Genomic DNA, 25126 nt, shown 5'->3' with positions numbered 1-25126 from the left:
TATAATAAATAGGGACGGAAGTACATTCGATCGTCGGTCGTTCACTACACAGGACTTCTTCGAGTTTATAAAATACTTTGTTCGTTACCAGTTGAAGTCTGTTCGGTACTCCGCCGATATTTCCTGTATTTCAATTGTCTGAAAATTCGAGAATAACTCGGCCACGCAACAACTGAACATGTACGCGAAAGGTAAAGGTTCAACTGTACCCTCGGACGGTCAGGCTCGTGAAAAGTAGGTATTTTCTTTATCTCTTAAGCCGCCATTTTTTTTTTCTCTGCTTCTCCGTATTTTGTTGTTGCTGTCTGTTGCTTCTAAGCATCGTTTTCGTTCCTCCTGTGTACAATTATTCTGACAATAATCACTGTTTTACTGTAGACGTATTTCTCTTTTTTTTTTCTTTCAATTTTTCCTTAAATTTTACCTATTAAGATGGTGTCCTGGTCGATTTCGAAGTCCACGTACACATCTTGAAATATCGAGGTCCACTTATCTGAAACAGCTTAAAGGTCCCATTCTGTACACAATTCTGAACAAAAACACTACCATCCATTTTCATTCGAGTCAGAAACAAAGAAATGGCACGGATTCTCCGAATTTACTAATGCGATTTCATAGAAACCATGCCATTACTGTATTTATGCCTCAAATGAAAATGCGTTGAAGTGTGTGTGTTCAGAATTGCGTATACAATGGGGCTGTTGAGTCTTTTTTTTTTGTTTGCGTTTGAAGTACGTGGACTTTGATATTTGGAGATATATACATGCCATTACGACGGTCCTGTCGTGGCGCGGTTTAAGGCTGAAGTTTTAGCCGATGGATTTTCTCGTGCTCCGACCCATCGCCCCCCACCCTCCTTGAACGTTGACGAATGGCGATAACATTATTTTTATAAAAATTTTCTACAATGTTTTAGTTTTCTTCAGGTACCTGATACAAATCAAATTAATATCAAGGCTACGATTCTACATGCTTACATGCTTTAACACAAGTCCACTTTTGTTTATTATACACACATGCGCGTATTAATGCATACACACACGCACACGCCGCGGATATATACGAATGGAGAATGAGAGAGTGAGCGAGAGAGAGAGAGAGACGCGTGATCTAATTTTACACATTATACTAACAAGTTTACATTCTATTTTGCGTTCTACAAACCGAACTTTTACACCCTTCGATTTATCAAAGTCGAATGTTGCGTCGAGATATGCAGGATTCGATTTCTCCTGCAACGCAGGTGTTGCGATTTTTAGTTTCGTCTGTATTATTTAAGATACGCATGTATGCTCACCACTCGTACAGACTTATTCTAACGACTTACAGTTTTTGTTAATTTTGTTAAACGTATAATCATACGAAACCAACGTCATTATCGTGATTGTCGAAAACAATAAATTTGACGAGTATTTATTTAGTGCTTATATTCCCTCTTCTGATCATTTATCCTGCATTCACAGCAAGATCCGATAATGGGATTTTTTCATCGTGTATCGTGAACCTCGAGCAATGCTTGATTAGAGATTTTGTTCCAGGCTCGCACTTTACGTCTACGAATACCTCCTTCATGTTGGAGCACAAAAAGCTGCACAGACATTCCTTTCGGAGGTAAATTTTCATCTGTATTAAAATACGACGTAGCGTCAAAAATACAAGAAATACAAAATTTTATTTTCATATAATAAACGTTCTCTCGTTCTAGATTCGATGGGAAAAGAACATCACCCTTGGAGAACCTCCCGGATTCTTACACTCCTGGTGGTGGTGAGTCTACGAATTCAATTAAATCGCCAGTTTTCTTACAAAACTTTTTTCATTCCTCCAACCGACGTTTCATTGACAAATTGCAAATCACTTATTTATTGTTTCAGTGTTTTCTGGGACCTGTATTGCGCCGCACCAGAGAGACGCGAAACGTGTGAACATAGCAGCGAGGCCAAAGCTTTTCACGATTACGTTAGTAAAAGTTATACATATAAACGACGGAACGTTATTCACTTTTATGAAAATCTCGATACATCATTCCGTTCGTTGGTAAATTCGAAAACTCGTAACGTTCGAACGAATTCGAGTCGTAGACGATAGAAAAGATACTAGCATACCAGCATGCCTTTGTCAATTATTCGTCACTAATACTTTTGTTTCTTTTCACACACAGGGATTCGTTAACAGCGGTTACGGCGTGAACGGCATTGCACACGTAAGTATCCCAGTCGGCACAGATCTCACTCTGAAATTCTTTATTCATTATCGCAAAATTCATTTCGTTCGTGAGATGCTCTACCATCATCGTTCACCATGCCGAACTTCTTAATAAATCGTTCCAGAATGCTGGCGCAGCGCCCTCTCCGCTCGGTCAGATGCCGCCCAACGACGGCATGCCTGGTGGCCCGATGCCCCCAGGATTTTTCCCAGTAAGTTCATTTTTCCTCTCCGGATACCTGTAACCGATTTTTCTTATTACCTTCGTTCTTAATCTTTATTTACATCGTTTCGGTTACCTTTTTTCTTTCCACATACATACGATGTAACTATCCGTGTTATCATTTCCGTAGCGTCACTACATTACATCGTAATAGTATATTGTGTAACAAGCAGGAAAACTCGGTGAGTTTGCAATACGAGTCGTAGGTGAGCCAAAGATGAATACTGCAAATCCGCGAGGCGAAAAGACCGCTGCCTCCTTGTTTCACGCGATTCTTTATGTGACAAAAGTATGTTGCTCGTTTTTTCACGAAGCACGAAATTGAAGTCAGGGTCGCGTAATGTCGGATTTGTTCGCGACGGCGCATGCGCGGAGTACAGAAAGTACCACTTTTAACTCCTAGGACTTAAAATTGGTCTTTCCAGTACTCCGCGCATGCGCATTCGCAGACTTACTCTACCGTCATAGATACGGGTACTTCGTGTACGGAACACACGCACGGAAAAACGCGTCAAACATGCTCGCCTTCTATAAAATCTACATATAACCGAAATTGTCGTGCAACTTCAGATGAGGACAAAAGTAAAAATTAATAATTCGAAATAACCGCGGGAGATATAATAATAAAAAAATTCCACACACACGCCGAATCTGTTCATTGGATAAATAATTATTATAAAAGAATGTATAGTGTACACAATTTAACACAGTTCTATCTAGTTGTTGTCATAAAATATTAGACAAACTGCACGACGTTTTTATTTTCATATATGCATTACACACGATAATACACGCATTCGTATAACATGACATTTATATTCGTCTGTTAATAATGAAAAAGATAAAAGTCGATCCAGTCGCTCGTAGCGAAAATCAATTACTCATCGGTTCTATTTGTTTTTTGAACAATAATCCAAAACAAAGCGTTTTAAAACGCTGATCAGTCGTGATGCTGGAAATTTCGTTGAAACAAATCGGAAATTAATTTGATACTTTACACTGTACGTTAAATTCACACACGCACACACACACACACATGATACTCTAAACAAACATTTTATGCTATGCTTGTCTCTATACATTGTATTTAATATTTAAATGTACTTATTTGTACCTCTGCTATGTGTCTAACTTTTGTATGTGCATTCGTGTACCATTTCACCATTATATTTAGTTTTTTTTATTTGTCCATACATATATATATATATTATGTGTCTACGAATTCTTCCTTACTGTATCGATTTTTTATGTTCGTTACATTCATCACTACATATATACATGTATATGTTTCATTTTTCTATACTCATTATATTATACGCTCAGCAAATCTATAAACTGTAGGAGAATTTCACGCCGGCAAAATTTTGTCTGTTATTAGATGCTAGAATACCCCTATAAAAGTTTAGAGTTCTCTTTGACGCCAAAATATTCAAAACCATTGCGTAAAATTTCTAATTTAAATCAAATAAAGTCTAAATTTCAGTGAAAAAAAATCTAAACAAACAACAAATTTTACCTTTGGTTGGGAATATGTGGCTTATCTTTTTAACGTCAGAGCCTGCATCTAAAATGTAGATTAGTTAATATCCACTCGTCAATTGAACGTCCATGGCGTACCAATATTTAATGGCGCGCAGATATAGTGTATTTAAATTACTGATTCATGGTCATAGATAGCACATACTGGGAAAAAACTGTCTTGGAATCACTTGTCTGATTATGAAAAAAAAATAAAATACACACACACGCCATAGTTTACGGATTTAATATTTTTTTCAGTGTGTCTGGTTTCGCAAAAACGTCCATCTCTTGACAAGCTTGAATGATATATACTTCGAAATCTTTTTTCTGCCATGTCGCGTTGCTTGAAAAAGATCAATTCTGCGAATACATAAAGAAAGAAAAAAAAAAAATGCAAGAATGACGATAATCCTTCTTTTAAATACACGCAGCGTTATCCAGAATTAGTGATGTAACCAATATTCGCATCCGCCTTGGCACAAATCTTGCGAATATTTTGTGAATGTGATTGTCACAAATACTTCATATTCAGCTTATAAAAATTGTGAAATCAATATTAAACGAGACCAAAAACATTGGTTTTATAATGAACTTTTATTATAAAAGTTCGTCTTCTCGTTCCAATGAAATTCTAACGCCAAAATTAATTTCCTTTCTGTCATTAATTTCTCGTTAAATAATCAAACAAACCATCGGCTTGGTTCGCATCAGCTCGGCAATTTCCGGAATAAGATGCAAACGGCTCTAACCTATGGCGTGCTACTTGTTACGGTGCGTCTGTCAGTCGATCAATCGTCAACTTTTAGGTGCAGAGAAATGGCGCCAGATTTAAAAATGTCGATGATAAATATTCGCATTTGCGAGTACAGAAAAACTTATATTCGTTACATCACTACCCAGAATCAAATATCCTGATGCATAATAACTGTTACTAGTCTTACACATGCATATATTTGTTATATACATATATCTATCGTGCCTTCTAGTCTACATTATATACATCCATATATATATATATATATTAATCATATATATAGAAAGAACCAAAAAAAAAAAAGGAAAAAAAAATAGCTGTTGCCTGTGAAATCGCAATGTCGCTACATGTCCATGTTGTTTGCGTTGCTTGTTGCAGAACAACTCGACAATGCGACCATCTCCGCCCACACACCCCTCATCACAGCCATCTCCTCAGCACCCCCAGCCACCCCCGCCCCCACACTCGCAGATGATGTCCACCCAGGTAAGCTTTCATTCGACACGATTCATCATACTCGTTCATTTCTCTGTGTCTAACTTGTATTATAATGCATCATGTGCCACCTCATAGTCTTTATATTTCCGCATATTCTATTACGCTAAAAATACTGATATCAAAGTCTTGAAAACTGAGATGAAATTGATGACATCTACGTGCTTTATTTCATCATGGAATCAGCGTAGAAAGATAAATTTCGATTCACGATCGTTTTGATTCTTTGTAGTGTGAAGCATTTGCTTGTTTGTTTATTTTTTGCTACTTTTTTCTCCGACTTTTTTTTTTTTTTCTCTAAACTCACAAAGAACGAAACACGTCGTTCTTCCTCGATTTACGTGTACGTAACAATCTTTCAACAATCCACGATGTGATCAACGAATATTGAGGTAAGCTGCTTGAGTAGTTTCTCTGGAAAAATAGCAGTTTCAGGGATCAATGAAATCAAATGTCTTTCACCATCATTTTGAGCACACACAAATTCTTCTATCTACATATTATTGGCATCGGTTCATAGCGTCGGATTAATTACTGTAGATTTTCAAAAACGTATTCACAATTTAAACAGATCATTTTTCATTTTAACATTCGTAATATCGTCGGAAAAATCATGCAGACATTCTAAAAATAGGCCAGAACATTTATCAGCAGAGTTCTTAAGGTAAGGCGTTGATAAATCCTTTTCAACCGCTTCCATTATTCTATATTTTTTTTGTCTTTTTTATTTCTTTTTTTATAGATTTATACACAAATCTTTGCACTGGTTGTTTGTAATGTTCGTCATTAAACATATTATAAATCACTCACGCATCATTTATTGTAACCTCCGCAAATTAATTCGTTCGTTTGCGTATAGTTATTAATTTTTTTCATGTGTCTCCCCGTCAAATTACCATCTCTTCATTGTTTCACCGTTTTTGTTTCCGTCTGGTTTGTCTGTCTTACACTAATCCTGTACTATTACATATATATGTATATATATTATATACTTATACCTTTCGGGAGTGCTAATCGTTCATACAGTTTGTGCATTATTAACCCTATACTATACTTATGTTTATACTCATCATTCATGTACATACACGTGAATAACAACAGAATGAAAACAACGTTGAACGAAAAATACGGTGACAATCACTAATAAATCACACGCGGCTTTTACCTTACTCGCGCAAATCAACGAGTTATGAAAATTAGAGAAACAAATTTGAAGTTGAAATTTACGGCGACGATATTCCGCATCGTCATGATCATCGACATATATTTGATTTTATTTCAATTACGGTTTTCGATTCTTTTTTCCAATTTTTTTTTTTATTTTATTTTTTTTTTTTTTTTTCGTTCTCTCCGTTTTCACGAGTAGAGGAGTTGTTACAAATAATTTTTTTAACTCAAAGCCAAACCCGTTGTGAGTTTTATTCGATCTCCTATCCTCAATTCAAGTTATAGAATTTCTTTGTCGAACAGTGTTCAAAATATTGTGAAAATACGAAGAAAGTTATTTTGAAAAATTCCCGAACCTACGGACGGATATTTCTAACTTATTTTACTATTTCGAATTTCAGTTCATGGGACCAAGATATCCTGCTGGACCTCGGCCCAGCGTTCGCATGCCACAAATGGCAAACGATTTCAATGGGGTGAGTTGTGAATTTTATTTAAAAACCGTAATAACGACAATACTAAAAATAATAACAATGATAAAGTCGAGTGGAAAAACGTTCTCTGGATGATATTGATTTTTTTCTTCTCTTTCTTCTCCTTCTCCAGCCTCCTGGACAACCAATGATGCCGAATAACATGGATCCGTCAAGACAAGGTGAGTTTTAATTACACGATGTTTTCCAAATTGTGCAGTTGTTTTTCTTCATCTTCGTCTTACCTCTTTTTTTTTTTTATTTTTTCTTCTTCTTCGTTCCATGTCGTCGCGAAACTAAGATCGTTTCAAGACAAGAATTACGTAGATGCATGTGTGTACGTGATAAACGAAAAATCATACAAAATGAAACAATAACAGAAGAAATATTGGAAAAACAAATAACGATCGCACACAGCAATAATTAAGTAATGGAAAAAAAATGAATATAGATGGAAAAAAAAACAAAGATAATTCATTATTAACGATAACAATATCATAATATTTATAATCATAGTGGTTGTAGCCAAAAAACGAGAGGTGGAAAAAAAAAAAAAAAAAAAAATCTGGATTTTGCATCACCGTGACGTGGAGTGCGTTGGATTGGTTTTTTGAATCGTCTAATTACCGACGGCGGCGCAACTGAATTGTTCGACAATGTAGAAGAAAATGTTGTTAAAAAATTTTCTCACCTGAATTTTTCATTCACCTTTGTTTCGCATCGTCAAAGTTGTTTTCACCAACGTAGTAAACAAGAATTGACAACGAAATTTCAGTCGAAAGTCGAGAATGAATTGATCAAAGTAAAATGATTTTTATCAACGATCTTTTGCGCCGCAATGTTTTTCTGTAATTAGGCTTATCATCATCAATACCTGACATTTTTACCTACTTGCCATACTAATGTGTGCTCTTGTGTTCCTCAGGCGAAGCTGGAGAGTTTGTAGGGTGGCAAGGTAGGAAGCAAAGCCAGCGACAAAAATCACACTCACATGACTTAGTCAAGCATAATTAGTTTCTGTTCTCATATTTTCACTATACACATACATCCATGTGTTGTGTATATTATTATTATTATTATTTTTTCTTTTATACTCATTTATATTTCATTTATTCACTTTTTTTTCCCTTACTAATTATTATTATTGTTATTATTATTATTATTATTATTCTGGTTTTTTTTTTCACGTTACATTATACAAACATACAAACACAGAACAAACAGAAACACACACACACACACATATAATGTATGTGCATGCATTTATATGCGTACACATATTTATGTACATAAGGAATTTATCCCCGTGGAGCAAAATCGCACAGCTTTGTTTTTTAATCGCAATGAGGATTTAAAATAGCCGAAATGATATTACGGCTAGAACAAAAAAAAAAAAAAAAAGAACAAACGGAAATTCTAAAAAAGTGTTTGGTATTGTTTTTTCTATGTTTTCTCTCTATAATTTCGTTCGTAAAGCCGCGAGTGTTGCGATCAAATACACGTAATTACAGAAGAAGAAGATGAAGAGAGAGAAAATTGATACAAATAAATTATTTACAACACAAAAGTCCCCATTGCTTCTGCCTCCGGCATTCTCATCTCCAGCATGTAGGTCTTCTTGTTAACCGTTGTTGTTTATTATCTTTTTCGTAAATTTATTTTCATCAAGCTTGAAAATATTTTTTTCTTTTTTTTTTTTTTTTACTAACACGATAAAAGAAAATAAAGCGAAGACAATTTAAAACGAGAAACAATTACATATATTTCATCAACGACGTACGATTAATGAACGGCATTGTCACATTGCATGATACGTCAGTAATAATTTATCATTTACAAGCATACACTTGTAATCGTGCGTTTTAATCGAGCGGAAATTTTAACTGCTCGATTGCTTGCTTGGTTGCTCACACGATACAAAAGTGATCTTCCGTCGTTGTTTACCTATATGTATACCTAGTCGAACGTTGCAACGTAAAATAATGGAATTTAGAACAGTACATAAAACTTACCGTGCATACTAACCGGTAACTTGCTTCGTTCGTGTCAAAGCGGTAATATTGCAGGTAAAAGCCTGAAGAAGTAGAATGATAATAGTAATAATAATAATGATAATAAATAACATCAAAGTCGTGCGGATAAGGAAAAAGAATTGGAATACTTACGTCAAACAAAAAAAAAAAAAAAAAAAAGGAAAAAAATATTGAATATTCTTGCTGCAGTTGTTGATCGCTTTTGCTGAGTAAATATACATGCATAATATCTTATACGTCCTGAAACTCGATTCTATGTCTTCTATCTCTTATCGCTCGTATACATATATGTATATTATTACTCATATATGTACAGTTGCGATTCTCTGTGTTCAAATTACGCGCCATTTTGGATGCGTTAAGAAACTAGCTGGCAGCGTTGAAAATTCCCTAGGACGAAGACAGAGCTTAATCGCTGACTCGGCAGCGTAAAAGAGACAAAAGATTGTCGTCGTCGCTGGGAGCTAATTTCGGAACGCATCTTGTATGCGACGTACATGCGTACAGAAAATAAAAAAAAAAAAAAAAAAAAAAAAAAAAAATTCTCATACACACGTTGCACACACAGTCTTTCTCATCTAACGTATAAGAGAATAATTAATATATTTATATAGTAGAATGAATGTGATGTAGTCTTAGCGTTACTTATACCTGTGTCCACGTATGGGTATACGCATAATAATACGTCCCTGGAACAAAATTAGGTGTAAAACTCGTCAATAACGATGATCAGAAGCCAAATACGATGAAAACGAAAACCATATTTTAATGATGCTCGATAAGATTTCTACAATCTGTAAAAATCGCGTGCAGTCTTCTACGTAGTAAATTACGTAGTACGAACTTTTTTTTTTTTTTTTACAATTTAGTACACACAAGTTTCTGGGTTCCGTTATGAATTTCCTTCTCGCTGCTTGGCTTGAGAAAAAATAAATAACCGACAAAAATTTTGTCGTTACGTTCTGTATGCACGTAATACGTATATGTATACCTATACGCATATGCCTATCGTATATAACAAAATTAGCCCTACCTTACAGTTCTCGTATATATTTTCAATATATATATATATGTGTGTATATAATCTATGTAAAAATTGTTTTACCCGACAATTCTATCGCCTAGCGTTTTCACCAAGTTTCTCGTTTCTATTTAGGACCTCCAGGCATGAATCCGATGAATCCGCGAATGAACCCACCTCGCGGTCCTGGCATGGGACCCATGGGACCTGGAAGTTACGGACCCAGCATGCGAGGCCCGCCGCCCAACAGCAGTTTGGGACCAGGAGGTCCCGGCGGTCCAGGAATGCCACCAATGAGCATGGCTGGACCGGGCGGAAGGCCACAGTGGCAACCGAACACGTCAACGGTAAATTGGGGGACAGACTTTTTTCATACTTTTGACTAATTCTATTGCGAAATGGTCGGTCATTGAGTATTTATCAAATTATTATTATATTCGCGAGCTGCGAAAATCTTTCTGAAAATATCGAAAACAAAACGTAAGCAGAAAATTCCGGCGTTACAAGCAAAAGCTTCGATATCGATATTTTATTTCGAATCGATGGGAAACGGTTAAAAATCTTCTAGATTCGAATTCAATTTTTTAAATTTTCACCACTTTGGCGACTTGATACAAAGTATCGATATCCAAAAATAAGTTCTTGTTTGTGAGATTGGTATATTTTATTTTTTTGTATTCTTTCAGAAATCTTTGTAGCCTCAGAATTCAATGATTCTACAAATATTCAATGTACGACTGTCTCGCAGTAAAATTAACACGAGTTTTCGATTCGTGGTCAACTAACCTCTAAGAACCATGCATCAGGTGTGCAATCCAATCAAAACAATTCCCCAAATAATAAATCACGAAATAAATACCGAACAAGTTCGATGAAGGTGAATCAAGTTCAATTAGGTTAGAGCAATATCCCTTCAATATAAAAACGACAAAGAAACAAACACACCAAAAAGAACTAATTGATTCGGACCGAAAAGCGCACTCGATGCATCCCTGCGGTGGCATCGTCACGAAATCATTAAAAGTAGAACATGTTTAAATTCAAATACATCAAAACTGACAATTACATCTTTACACGTACAAAACCATCGGCCAAGTCACCGGTTTAATACTGCAAAGGAAGAATGTCGAATCTGTGATTTTAACACAGGATCTAACCGGAAAACAATTCTCGGTAGACTTATTTCAAATAATACACGTATTTTTGAAAAGTAGGTATCACCAAGAAACAAGGCTCGCACCGTGTTTTTCACAAGGATTCTTAATCTCATAGGAAAACATAGATACACGAAATGATCCTTCCTATCATGTATGATATTAAACAAATTATGATTGAATTTTTTCTGATTCTTATCTAATCGCGAAGTGTTCAATATTCTCACCGAGACTCACTTTTGGTTGGGAATATACGTCCCGTAACATCTTAATGTCCAACAATATATTATTCAATATAATATCAGGGCTTTGCTCTGGCGAACACGGAATTCGCGCTTTCGTGATGTCGCCACCTTGGCTCCACGAGTGACGTTTTTTTATCGACGCTTCCATTATCCCGCACCTTACGATTTCTCACTTACGCAGCCGATGAACTACTCGTCGTCATCACCTGGAAATTACGGGGGTCCACCGGGATCATCGGGTCCCCCGGGACCAGGTACACCGATAATGCCGAGTCCGCAAGACAGCAGTAACAGCGGTGGTGAAAATATGTACACGATGATGAAACCCGTGCCGGGAGGAAACATGCCTGGTGTAAGCTCCTCGATTATTCTTCCAGGAAATAGTCCTCGACATCCGCTTACTCGAACGCCCAAACAAACCAATCAGATGTCAATTTAGGGTCGCTCTTAATTAATTTGAACCGGGAAATTGTTATTTTTTTTACATGTTTGATTAGTAGCAAAGCACAACGAGACAGCAAATTTTCGTTATCCATTCAAAAGTTCTAATTGTTCATTTATACGTGTGAAAAATTTGTGACTGGAATCATTGTTCGCCTTGTGCACATTTTTAATTGAATGAACTCTTACCGATTTTTTTTTTTTTTTTCTCTTTTCTTCTCTTCTCTTTTGTTTGCTTCCGAAACCAAATCGAGGAGCGTCCTCAAACCTCATGCAAACGACTTGTTTCACGTGCTTCTTGTTTGGCGTTTTTAAAGGATTTCTCAATGGGCGGTGGACCCGAAGGCGGACCTATGGGTCCCATTGGTCCCAACACAATGGGCCCGGTATTGAACGGTGACGGTATGGACGGCATGAAGAACAGTCCGGCAAACGGCGGTCCGGGAACACCGCGAGAGGATAGCGGAAGTGGGATGGGCGATTACAATCTCGGCGGTTTTGGTGGCCCAGGCGAGAATGTGAGTAATATCAGCAGGTTCTTTAACGACTCTATGTAGTGATACGGAAAAACAAAAAAAAAAAAAAACAAAAACAGTCGCGTCGTTGCTCCATTTTCTTTCTTTGTTTTCTAGTACCTAATTATATCATATTTATACATGCATACGTACATATATGTACATATACACGTGTATAATATCTATATATATATATATATATATGCATATGTATATGTATGGGTTTACATATAATTGGTACATATTGTATTTTGCTTTCTGTCGGAAGCCTTTTTTTTTTTTTTTTCTTATTTTTATTTACCATTATCTTAATTTTTTTTCATCTCTTCCTCGACGCTTTACCTCTCCTCTTGCCAACGTCGATCTCATGTTCAAATTACGCGTATCTTTTGCATATACGTCCGTAACATAACCGATCTCCCCATCAATCGTTGAAAGAATAACAGAGAGAAAAAAAAAAAAAAATTATCAAATTACAAAACAAAAAAAAAAAAAAAAAACCAAGAAAAAAACAAAGTAAAAAAGAAAGAACTGAAAAACCGACGAGGTTAGGAATCACAATATAATTTGACGAGAGAAGTTGCCGAGTTGTGTCCGCACACGTGTGAATAAATATGATGGAGGAGAATGAACAAACGAACTAAACATGCGTCGTCAATACGACCAGGGATTTATTTTCGATATACCGGAAGTGATAATACAACGACGACACGTGTATATAATATATATATGTATATACATGTACATGTATATAGATATATATTTCTGTATACTCATCTTGAGAAGGTGCTACCTGATAAATGCTTGCCCTTAGATGTACGTCTAATATCTATATAGTTTTATGATTACAAGAAAAGAAAACGAAAAAAAAAAAGAAGGAATAAGTCGAGATTTTATTTTTAAGGAAACGTATTCATATATACGTATATATATATACATATATATATATATACATGTATGTATGTATATATGCATAAAAACATTTGGTTGGGTTACTTAATTCGATTTGATTTCTTTCCTCCGAGCAACGGAGTGTATTATTTGATTTTTGCAAATGATTTATTTGTATATACGCTAATTTTTTTTCATTCTGCATCTTATTATTCTCTACTTTTTTTTTTTTTTATATTGTCCTTGTATTATTTTTTATTTTTTTGTTTTTAAATTCTTTTCTGCGCGAATCGCAACGCCTAAAAAAAAAAAAAAAAAGAATAAAAATACTCCAACCTTCATAAAATTTACGGAATTTTTTCACGGCAGCTGCATCTAATCATATTATTGTACTTTGCAAGGTATATATATATATTTATATATAGTCATTTGATTAGGAAGCTTCTACTCATACGTATCATCACGAATTTGAAATCGTTATGAATTATTTAATCGGCACGTGCGCATTTAGCTTTCATATATTGTCGAAATATCGGTACTAGACTTGATCGGTATAAATTTATTCGAAAGATTGATACAAATCACGTTCATGCATTTATTTTCCTATTTTCTTTTCTTTTCTTTTTTTTTTTTTTGTTTTTTTATTCTACGCTCTCCACTTTCACACTCACGAGATTTTGTTCATCGTACCATCACGCAAATATTACGCTCCGTTAATCGGTCGACTGACTTTCAATCGTGTCAATCTTGGTTACTTACAATTAGTATATATACATACAGTTAGATAATATAAGACTTGAAAATGACAATGATATTTATATTACTTTTTCTTAATTAATTAACTACTGCATCCCGCCATAAAAAAAAAAAAAAAAAAAAAAAAAAAAATACTACAGACATAAATACGCACATACATGTGTGTATGCGTGTGTGTACGTGTAATAAAACAATTGCTTTCGCTGCATTAAATACTCAGAAAGGTTGCAAAAGTACCTATAGATATCTAATATAAATAATACGATTATTATCTTATTGAATATTTTTTTCCTCGAATTTTCACCTCCATTTTGTATTATGTTATTTCTTCTTCTCTCTCGCACTCGTTTCGTTACATATATATCATACGGATCTTAACATAATCGCATAATATTTACCGTCAACGATTTGTCGCTTTAGTTATTATATTATCATTGCTGTTACTATTGCTATTGCTATTATTATTATTATTATTATTATTATTATTATTATTATTATTATTATTATTATTATTATTATTATTATTACTGTCATTAGAATACTATTATTCTTACCATTATTATCGATGATATTATTAATCATAATCTTGATTCGTATTTATTTGAGAATTTACCTACTAATGGTTATAGAGAGAGAGAGAGAGAGAGAGAGAGGGAGAGGGAGAGAGAGGGAGAGAGCGAAATTGAGCGAGTGATAGGCGGGGAGGGGGGCGAGACGGAGAGATAGACGGTGCTTAAATTATTTTATACTAAAAAGGCTGTTTTTTTCTTACAAACGTTAACCTGTCGATTCTAAACAACATATATACATATATATTATTATTTTTTTTATCATATTCGTTCGCGGATCCATCCTTTCAATTTCTTACCTGTTCAACGTATGTTCGAATACTTCATTTTCTTTTCATTCTTCACTTTCTCGGTCCGTTACGGCAATTACTTCGCTTCGTGAGTTGATTTATTTATTTATTTATTTATTTTTTTTTTTTTTTTTTTTATGTAACGCGAGCACGTTTTACGTATTTTTCTTCATACATGTTCCGCGTACACAAAGTACCCGTTTCTACAATGGCAAAGTGATTCTGCGCATTCGCAGACAGATGTTGTGGAGTAAATCTGACATTTTCACTGACATATAGCTACGCTAGATAGAGAATCGCGCTGCCCAGCGCGGTGCGATATGAAACAGTAAAATCGCCGCCATTTTTTAGGTCCAACGACACGTGTGACGTCATTTTCGTAAATTGTCGAATGTTGTCGCCATGTCAACGAGTCCAACCGCGGTTTGGATTCCTATTATCAATGAAATTGAATAAATTCATTAATCAAATCGGATGTGTAACTGTCACAAAGAGTTCTCATGTTTAAATCTCCCGCGCATAAAATAGATCGTGCCTCTATAAGATGGCCGCCAAATCGCCAGCGTGTCAAACATCTTAGGCCATCCTCTATCCAAGTGTAGTTATATACGAGTGGACATTTTTCAACGCTTCAACTCATCGTGTAAGGAAACAAGATGTCCGCGATAACAAAGTCACGTGATAGCCCCCACGTGACGTGACAACAATTATAGTTGAATATAAGTGACGTCGCGTTAGGGCACGTTCTCAATGGTCAATGCGGCAGTGACGCGCGAGAACACACCTTGTTTCCTTGCACCATGCTTCAACCTAACCTCAAATTTTTTTACGCCTCGCGTATTCGCAATATTCGGTAAACAATATACTATTTCATCTCTTTTCCTTTTCAATTTTCGTTAATATCAGATTGTGAGATATTCTCACCAATATCGACTCATTCATAAACCTTTTTCTGCACGTTATTTATTCAATTATGTACACTTTTTTTATCCCACGTCACGGGTTTCCCGTTAAATTCTCCTCGCATCCTGTGCTAAAATCTTTTGATCGCATAATTATTTTTCCCCCCCCCTTTTTTTCTCACATCATACCCAAAAACAATATCTCGTTTTTATATATATATACAGTATATATATATATACTGAAACTCATGTATTTAACGAGTCCCTCCATTCAATTGCTCATCTGCATATATAATATTTATAATATGTAATGTGTATATATAAATATTAGCTCACGATAAATACCGCGCGGTTTAAAATATTGTTATAAACAAACGCACAATTTCCTAAACATGTGATCGACGTATTATTTTTTATTTTTTTTAATACATTTTATTATTATCATTAATTTTCATTTCGTATACTCGCTTCTTTGTCAATGATTATCAATTTTGCATCACAAAGTCTGATTTCGGCAACATTTTAAAGTTGTAACGTAACCTGATACGGAGGAGGTTCAATTTTTGTTTCCATTTTTTTTTTTTTTCTCTTCGTTGGCAACGCTTCGGGCATGTTATCGTCGGAACGGAGAAATATTCAGGTGCGAAGCGGAACTTGATTCAAACTTTTTCATCCCCCCTCCCCTCCCCCCCCCCTCGACCATTTATCCACGCGATGCAAATGTCGTAAGAAAAATATGGCCACTTTTTCATATTAGGTTACATGGTTGTAGGTATTATTTTATTTTTATTTTTTCTTTCCACTGTTTCACCCGTAATATAAGTTGTAGATATATACATAAATATAACATGCACAATACGCAGCGCATAACTAAATACGCGTAAACACTCTGATGCAGCCTATTTTTAATTAAAACTCGCGTGGTACAGCAACAACAACAATAATAATAATAATAATAATAATAGTAGTAGTAGTAGTAGTAGTAATAATAATAATACTAATGATGATGATGATGATGATGATGATGATGATGATGATGATGATGATGATGATGATGATAACAATAATAACAACAATAATAATAATAATAATAATAATAATAATAAATACGGGTGGTTTTTTGGTGTTTAAAATTGCTCAATTCGAAATAATATTTTGTACATAATTTAAGCGGCGACTACGACGACGGTTACATATTTTTATCACTACCTATACATACATGTTTGTATATATATATATATATATATGATATATTGCAAGAATTGCGACGATAATCGATGATCGGAAGATTCGTCATATGATGGCAAATCCATCAATAATATTATTACTATTCACTGCTACTACTATCATTATTATATTATGATTATTACTGCTATTATTGTTATTTTAATAACGTATATCTGTACCAAGTTTCTATCCGCAAATGATATATTAATCTTTCCGTGATTTCCCGATTTGCGAGAAAAAAAAAGGATTTTTATTTTTTTTTTTTTCTTACAACAAATTTCTTCCTCACATGTTCGCTACGGTTTCATCTTTACGTCTTCTCCGTCCGAATTTCTGTGAAACGATTCCTGCTGTAAATTGTTTTTGTACTCCTTTTTACTCAGAGTAGAATACACGTGAAATGGAAATGGTGGAAAAGATAAAGAATATGATACCGTATGCACGATGTATAGAGGCGTATGTGTCCGTGACTCTTGCCTAATTTCGATTTTTTTTTTTCATAATTCTCGCATTGTTACGTCGCCTGTTTACACATGGTATGATGGAACATATTGTTCGAATTATACTCACAGTGCGGGCATATATACATATATACAATATATCATTAAAAGTCTCAAACGGCCAAGATCGATTTGTACGCTTGGATAAAAGGAAAAGACGAAATTAGAAAAGAAAAAAAGAAAAAATACTACGAAAGAAGTTAGCAAAACTATTGGATGGATTGTATCTTTTATTGGGAGATATGTGAAAGAATATTGTATGTGTATATATATATTTTTTTTTTTATACATACCTACACGCGTGTATAAATATGTGTTATTTATATACGCGTGCATGTGTGCATAAAAATGTTTGACGAAAGAGAATACGGAGCAAAGAAGAAATATTTTTGTATTGATTAAATAACAAGGCAAGGATGCGCATTCTTTACGCCTGCCAGGCGATACGAGCAGTACTGAACCTATGGTATATAATATATATTATACTGTGAGTGAGTGAGATGATAAACAAGAAAAAAAAAAAAGAAAAAAAGTAATAATCTTGATTGATGCATACAATAGGAATGGGGAGAGAGATATTGAGGAATGATATACGATATATTTTATTATAAAATACATGTGTAGATGAGTATATTTAAAAAAGAATTTCCGTAAAATCAATTCAATCGCAACGAATTCTGGAATATTCTTTTTTATCTATAAATCTTATTGAATATCTGTATATTTTTTTTTTTTTTTTTTTTACGTGGAACATAATTTTTTTTCTTTTCTCCTTTTATAAACGTATGGAATTCACGAATATATATATATATATATATATATATATATTTGTATATACATATTATTATGTGTATATTATTATTATATATACTATGTGTATACATGTATGTTATTGCCGTTGGTTATAGGTCAGTACCAGACTATGCTGTGCTGCTGTTAGTTACTTTTACTTAAAAGATACTTGATAAAGAAAAGAAAGAAAAAAAAAAAAAAAAAATGTACTCGAAGGTACATCACCGTAATATCTCCTATTATGACGATTCTCTTATAGCGAAACATAATTTTATCATGTTCAGTTCGAATGTACACGATGAAAAAAAAAAAAAAAAAAAAAAAAAAAAAGGTACGCTTACGTTCCAAGATTTCCATTCTCTCTCGATATTGTCGATGGCGTCTTCTTATGTTTTTGTTTAAATTTTTTTTTTTTTATTCCCTTACCGCGCTTCGCTTCATGTTTGTTTACTCGTATTGACCGTGATGTAGTAAGAATTTATTTTTCAACTCATCGTTGATGAGCGGTGGAGAGAATATTATCCAAACGGAACGGGAAATGATGAGAGACAAAGCGAGGAAGGGAGAGACTGAGAGAGTGAGAGAAAGATATATATATATATACATGTATATATATAGACAGAGAGGGGGGGGGGGGGGGGGGGGGAATAAGGAGAAACGATTAATGTGACTTTGTTGACATTTCTAATTACTTTTATTTATTCATTATTTTTATTTTCATCCTTCGTTTTACTTATTTATTAATCTTATTCCTCACAATCTGTCCTTTGGACGATATATTGATGAATATAAAGCTGCCGAACGTTGTAACGTTATTTTACAAATTGTTTTTTACTATTTTTTTTTTTTTTTTTCGTCGAGGCTGACCCAACGTTCGGTTAAAAGAAGCGAATCGACGCGATGTGGAAATCATTTTCGATCCATATTATCGTTGAAAGTAAACGTGAACAACGAAGTGGTGGAAGGAAAAAAAAAAGAAAAAAAAAAAAAAAAAGTCGCGGAGTAGTTGGAAAATTCAATAATATCGTGGCACATCTTGTAACGTAAACGTATCTTACATAGTATTTTATTTAAATGGTATACTCTCCAATACTCCCACGTTGTAAGCTACATACGCCTGATGACATATAATAATATATATGCCTATATATGCCAGGGAGATCGAGACAATAAATGTAATCATGTTACACTGAGATATATTGCGTTTTGTTTTTATTTGTAATAACCCGCAGGGTGCTGGCTGCCGGTATATATATCTATCGTTTTTCTTGCTGGTCATGTTTTTTTTTTTCATACCATCTTTTTTTTTTTTTTTTTTTTTTCTGTAGCGTTTGTTGTTCCCTCGGTTCGTGGTTTTCATTCGGTTTATCAGAACGGGTGTTTCGCTGTTTCGTTCTTAACATCGCTGTGTAAATTTTCTTTGAGAAAAGAAAAAAAAAAAAAAAAACAAAAAACATATTTCAGCCAACTTGAAAAAATTGTCGTTGATTTTTGAACATTCGAAATTTCTTCCTCTTCACCTTTATTTCAATTAGAATTTCTTTGATTTTCGTTCTGTCCGCACTTCGTGCACGTTACCGATGTATCTGCTTACTTGTACTGTAATATTGTATTGTAGACAGACACGAAACACTCGATCTGTTAAATATTTTCCACACATGATACAATATTGCGATTCAGTCGAAGACAAACGAGCATAAACGATATGCAATACGAAAGTACAAAAATATATGAAAAATATCTATATTGTCCAAAAGAAAAAAAAAAAAAAGAAAGGAAAACTAAATATATGGTAGCTATATAGTACTAGCCTGTACTGACCTGTAGCACATGGATGCGTGTGGAAGTGATTGATGAAAAATGCGTTCACAAAAGAAAAGAAAAAAAGAAAAAATTATGTAGATGAAAAACAATAATTGATAAATGCAAAAAAAAAAAAAAAAAAAAAACACATACATTATAATCGAGTTTAGCGAAGTGTGCGTGGGTGTGGGGGGCAGGTGTTTTTGATTGTTTGCTTTCGTGAAACTTCGTTTTGTTTCCAATTCATTTGATTTTCGCTATTTTTTTTTTTTTTTTTTTCTTTTTTTTTTACCTGAATTCGTTTAATTTATTTTTTGTTTATTTTTTTTCTCTGTCTCACTTTTTTTCAAACACAAAAAAAAAGAAAAAGAAAAAAAAAAATTGAAAAATGATGACAAGTATTTTTGTTTTCACACGCGGTATTCAAGTTTTGTATTAATTAGTACACCATTCAATAACGGTGCGGCGTATACAATACAAAGAAAAGCCTCTCACAGTTTTAACGTCCATGTGTTGTGGGTCAGAGCACCCTGGAAAATTGAAATCCCGATACATGATAATTTTTTTTTTTTGTTTTTCACCAACCCAATTTCACCACTGCTACTACCTTTATATTGTTTCGTGACCCAACGTAGCCCCACCAACGCACCACCACACTACGCTACGCGTATGCCAGCCAGCATTCTCCCCAAGATTCGAACATAAGATTTTGACAGAGTTATATTTCATTGAATTGAGTTAAACGTTTGGAAGAAAAAAAAAAAAAAAAAAAAAAAAAATAGAAAATAACAATAACAATCGAGACAGATAAAAAATAAAATCAGCACGCGATTGATCCACGCCGAAACGTCGGTGGAAATTTTTTTTTTTAGCACGACACGATACTTTACGTCGTCTCGAAAGTTTCATTTTTATTTGCACCTCTGTCGCGGCAGAAAAAAAAAAAAAAAAAAATAAAAGATGAATAAAAATAAAAAATCAAAACGAGTAAAAGATAAAAAAAATTCGTAAACCCTTGTCGAGCTTGCGTTGAATTTTTTTCCCGATTTTAGGGAAAATCGTGATTTTTTTTTGTTGAAAAGATGAAATTGAAAAAAAAAAAATGAACAATAACAATTCGTTTCGAAATCTTGGTGGAACGCTGCGCATATTTGGTAAGGTGCCCTGTCAATGGGTTTGCCTGACCTTACGTGTAACCGGCCTGGTGTTGGTTGGTTCGCAGGATCAGACCGAGTCGGCTGCCATACTGAAAATCAAGGAGAGCATGCAAGAGGAAGCGAAGAGGTTTGAAAAGGATTCAGATCATCCAGACTATTTCATGCAATAATGATATATAGAGAAAGAATTATTATTATTATTATTATTATTATTATTGTTATTATTATACATATATATGTATATATACATGTATAAATTTCACATGTCTATGTATACGTATGTATGTAGATATATACATATACAAACACATATACTCGTATACACACATATATATTTATAATAATGCCGGAATGATTTAATTATAATGATTTACGTAGACCTACACATGTCCAATAACATTATATTCCCACGAACGTAACAACGACGACGACGACAAAGACGAAAAAGCAGGAGACGCAAAAAACTTTGTTGGTAACGAATACGAAAACATTGAAAACGAGAAAAAAAAAAAAAACAAACAACACAAAAGCACGAACCATTCCATCAAATATTTGTAAACGGTGTTGAATACATCGTACGACGTCGAGTACGACGTAAGGAATAGGACAAAAAATGAAAGAAGTAACTACACAAATGTACACGCGTACAGAATAGATATTTATGTATATATATATATATGCCGGTATGTGTATATATATATATGTATATATTTTAGATGTACGCAGACAGCAGCGACAAAGCAAAGAAAACCGTACGCGTAAAAAAAAAAAAAAAAAAAAAAAAGAAAGATTTCCTTTTTTTTTCTTTTCAACGCGTTTATTGTCCCTCGGTTCTATAAATATATGATCATATATTCGAGAGTCTTTGTACGTAATTTCGAAAAGTATTGCGGTTTACTTTAATAGCACCGAAGGGATGTTCGTTGATCAATCAATTTTTAATTTTCGTTCCCGTTGTCAGTTTGTTATTTATTGATTTTTTCTTCAATGAAAAGGGTTATATTCGCATAGAATAATGAGAAATGGAGATTTTAGTATGGTTTGGAAAATACAATCAATACCTCTTCTGTATCGTTTTTCTCGTCCCCCGATTTTTTTTTTTTTTCGTATTTGACTTTTACCCCAATCTGGATCGGTAAAACGACGAACGTTTAAATCGCGATGACGAAAAACAATATATACGTACACATGTGTATATATACGATACACTATATATTTAAAAACAAGAAAAAAAAAAAAACAAAAAAGAATCGCAAAAATTAAAACTGTTATTTATTGGAATACTGCGTTGATCGGCAGACGATTGTATTTTTTTTTTTTTTTTTTGTTTTCTATTTTCTAAATACGATCCAACTGTTTCAATTTAAAACGAAGTAAAATGGAAAATAAAAAAAAAAAACACTGATGATGATGATGCTTATGACGATGATGATGATAGTGATGAAGATGATAATTTTACTGTAATACTAACGAATCGTGAGAGGGGATATAATTCATATATTGTTTTTGTGTACAATGTATAGTTGTTCGAGATTTTCAATAATAAGAGACGACTTTATGATTGATCGACTATTGTAACTGTGACCTATGGCTGGTAGTAGATTCACTATCACAATTTGTACTTGATCAATTACCAGCCGGGTGAATACTGGGCAAAGCGAATTTTATGGGTGGTACAAAGTAATAACATAATATACATATACATACATTTATAACACACACACACACACACACACACACACGCAAACGCAACACGCAAGCACTTACTGCAGACTTTTTATCGGATGGATGGATGGTTAATAAGAAAACTTCTAACACGTGTGAAAATTATACAAAACACGCCTACTACACATAAAAACGTCCTTTGAATCCACGCATAATTATTGACATAATGTAGGATATTCTATATACACATATATACATATATATGTATATATAAATACAAATATAAATATAAATATAGTGTCGGTAGAATAAATGATAATTATGAACCTAATAATAATAATAATAAATATTAAATAAAATAAATGTCCTCTATCCTATATACGTAGTGTTCCTTTTTTCTGTCTACGATTCGATCAACATGATCACATATTCGGATAACGATTGAACGCTGTCAATTGTTTATACGACGACCATCGTAATTTTGATATTCAGCATGCTCAGGTAAGGTATAATTTACAATATAGAACGAGAAGAGTTGAAAATTATTATGCAAGATATTATAAAAAAAAAGATAAAACTTGGAACAAGGGAGATTTAGAAAAAAAAAAAATCGATGAGTAACCAAAATTCAGAATAATTCTAGTAGCCCCGCTTTATTTGCAGTATCGTCTACTAAATACCACAACTGACGATGAGGTAAGAAGTTGCGGGTCATTTATTCCGCTCTCGTTCCCTCGAAAGCCTAGTCATTCGAAACAATAGGTCTGCTCAAGAGACGGAGAAAGATCGTACATACATATATCCGCAGAGGCATTGCGGCATTCGCGCGCATCATGTAGCGAGGTTCGAACGAAACAAGAGTAAAACAGAAAAAAAAGAAAATGAATGAATAAAAGAAACAAAAATCAAGCGAAATCAAAGAAGGAGTCTAGGCGTAACCGAATATGGCGACGGATTGACGCGCGACGTCTGCAGGATATGCGGCAGTATGCCAGACGCTCTACGAAGGCAGCTGAAACGTAATAATGCAATAAAGCGCGAATCGAAGCTGCGGAACTCCGCTGCCACTGCAGAGGGCGTAGCAGCAGCAGCAGCAGCAGCGGCGGCGGCGTCGGGAAGAGGAGTAACAGGGTCACAGGAAGTGTTGGGGGGCATCCCGGCTAGCGGTGTGTGTAGGGGGTGGGATGGGGGGAGGCGATGAGGCGAGGGCGCGGTAGGAGAGAGACAAGGACTTGGAGAACGGGCGTGCTTATCGTGCATCGTCGTCGTCTCATCCACCTGAAGCGGTCCTCAACCGCCCCAGAGGCTAGGGACTGAGCCAAACCGGGCACCCCTTACCACCGTGTTACCGGCTTACAGCTGACGTTCGCGAAAAAAAAACTCCAACCAGCCCGAGGAGTGTTGGTGCCCCGCGTGACGTACACAACCTCAGCAGAATCTAATTTCTTCTTTGGTAAGAAGAAGACGCGGGGTAAGATCGGCCACTTGTTTATTGCCCGTCAATTCGCACCCAGTCAGCCACCCGAAAAAAGAATTTATCCTGATACTCGACAGAAATGCGTTCACCACTCCCAGCCTAGGTGGTAACACCTACTCTCTTTCCAACTCTGAGAAAGGGAATTGGAACAGACAGCCGCCCCGTACAGATAAAGTCCTGAATTTGGATGTAAATTCGTACCCTGTTGAGGGAAAAATTTTACGGTGATAATTTAGACTCGAGTTTAGTTTTTTTTTTTTTAAACATTGTTCAAAATGTGATACCAAAATTAGTCGATGTGCTATTTTTGCAATCTATTTCGAAAATTTACCATCCGATAGTGTTAGGGATTGACATAGAATTATAGTCTGCGGAAATTCACATTAAAATTCTTCTTACTGTGCAAGAGCACGAAAGCTGTCGAGGATAACCGACTGTTTTTCGTACGGCACCGTAATTCACTGACGGTATTAAGGGCGGTAAGAAGAAGAAGAAGAAGAGGGAACAGAAGAGATTGGTAAACAAGGTTGTCCACGAGTGCGATATTCACATGATCCGTCACCCCTGAGATGAAGAGCAATTCGGTTGAGAAGTTCTTCGAGCATTCCAACACTGGGATATTCGTCTTGCTCTTCAGCACCCCAACTTGACGATAGTGACGTCATACTGCGACGTTGTGACGTGCGAGACCTGATTCGTTAACCATCAGGCGATACGGGTACTGCGTCGTTGGTGGATACCCACTCAGCGAGTCGCCTAGGAGACCCGGAATGACCTGATTGCGGATGAAGCCGCTCTCAATGTCTCGTTATCGCGATTATTGTACGAGAACCTGAAAGTAGGGACCGTC

General features: G+C 34.9%; 1 protein-coding gene across 7 annotated transcripts; it reads left to right on the top strand.

Annotated features, from left to right (window-relative positions):
- Nucleotides 1-96: 96 nt before the first annotated feature.
- Nucleotides 97-22982, top strand: LOC107217587 (single-stranded DNA-binding protein 3). 7 transcript variants are annotated; one of them, XM_015655160.2, is made up of 14 exons: nucleotides 97-234; nucleotides 1539-1611; nucleotides 1706-1767; nucleotides 1875-1959; nucleotides 2162-2203; nucleotides 2331-2417; nucleotides 5082-5189; nucleotides 6767-6841; nucleotides 6972-7020; nucleotides 7764-7793; nucleotides 10028-10239; nucleotides 11473-11643; nucleotides 12050-12250; nucleotides 21200-22982. In XM_015655160.2, exons 1-14 carry the CDS (start codon nucleotides 179-181, stop codon nucleotides 21302-21304), a joined length of 1356 nt encoding a protein of 451 aa, XP_015510646.1. In that variant the 5' UTR covers nucleotides 97-178; the 3' UTR covers nucleotides 21305-22982. The 7 variants fall into 7 exon arrangements, with proteins under 7 accessions (XP_015510646.1, XP_015510647.1, XP_015510649.1 ...); XM_015655161.2 differs by having other exon boundaries at nucleotides 20613-21294; XM_015655163.2 differs by lacking the exon at nucleotides 2331-2417.
- The last annotated feature ends 2144 nt before the right edge of the window (nucleotides 22983-25126 follow it).

Source organism: Neodiprion lecontei, chromosome 5 (assembly GCF_021901455.1).
Source record: "Neodiprion lecontei isolate iyNeoLeco1 chromosome 5, iyNeoLeco1.1, whole genome shotgun sequence".
In the NCBI taxonomy this organism is placed as follows: Eukaryota; Metazoa; Arthropoda; class Insecta; order Hymenoptera; family Diprionidae; genus Neodiprion; species Neodiprion lecontei.
Note: the sequence above shows the minus strand (reverse complement) of the source record. Positions and strands in the feature narration are given on the sequence as shown.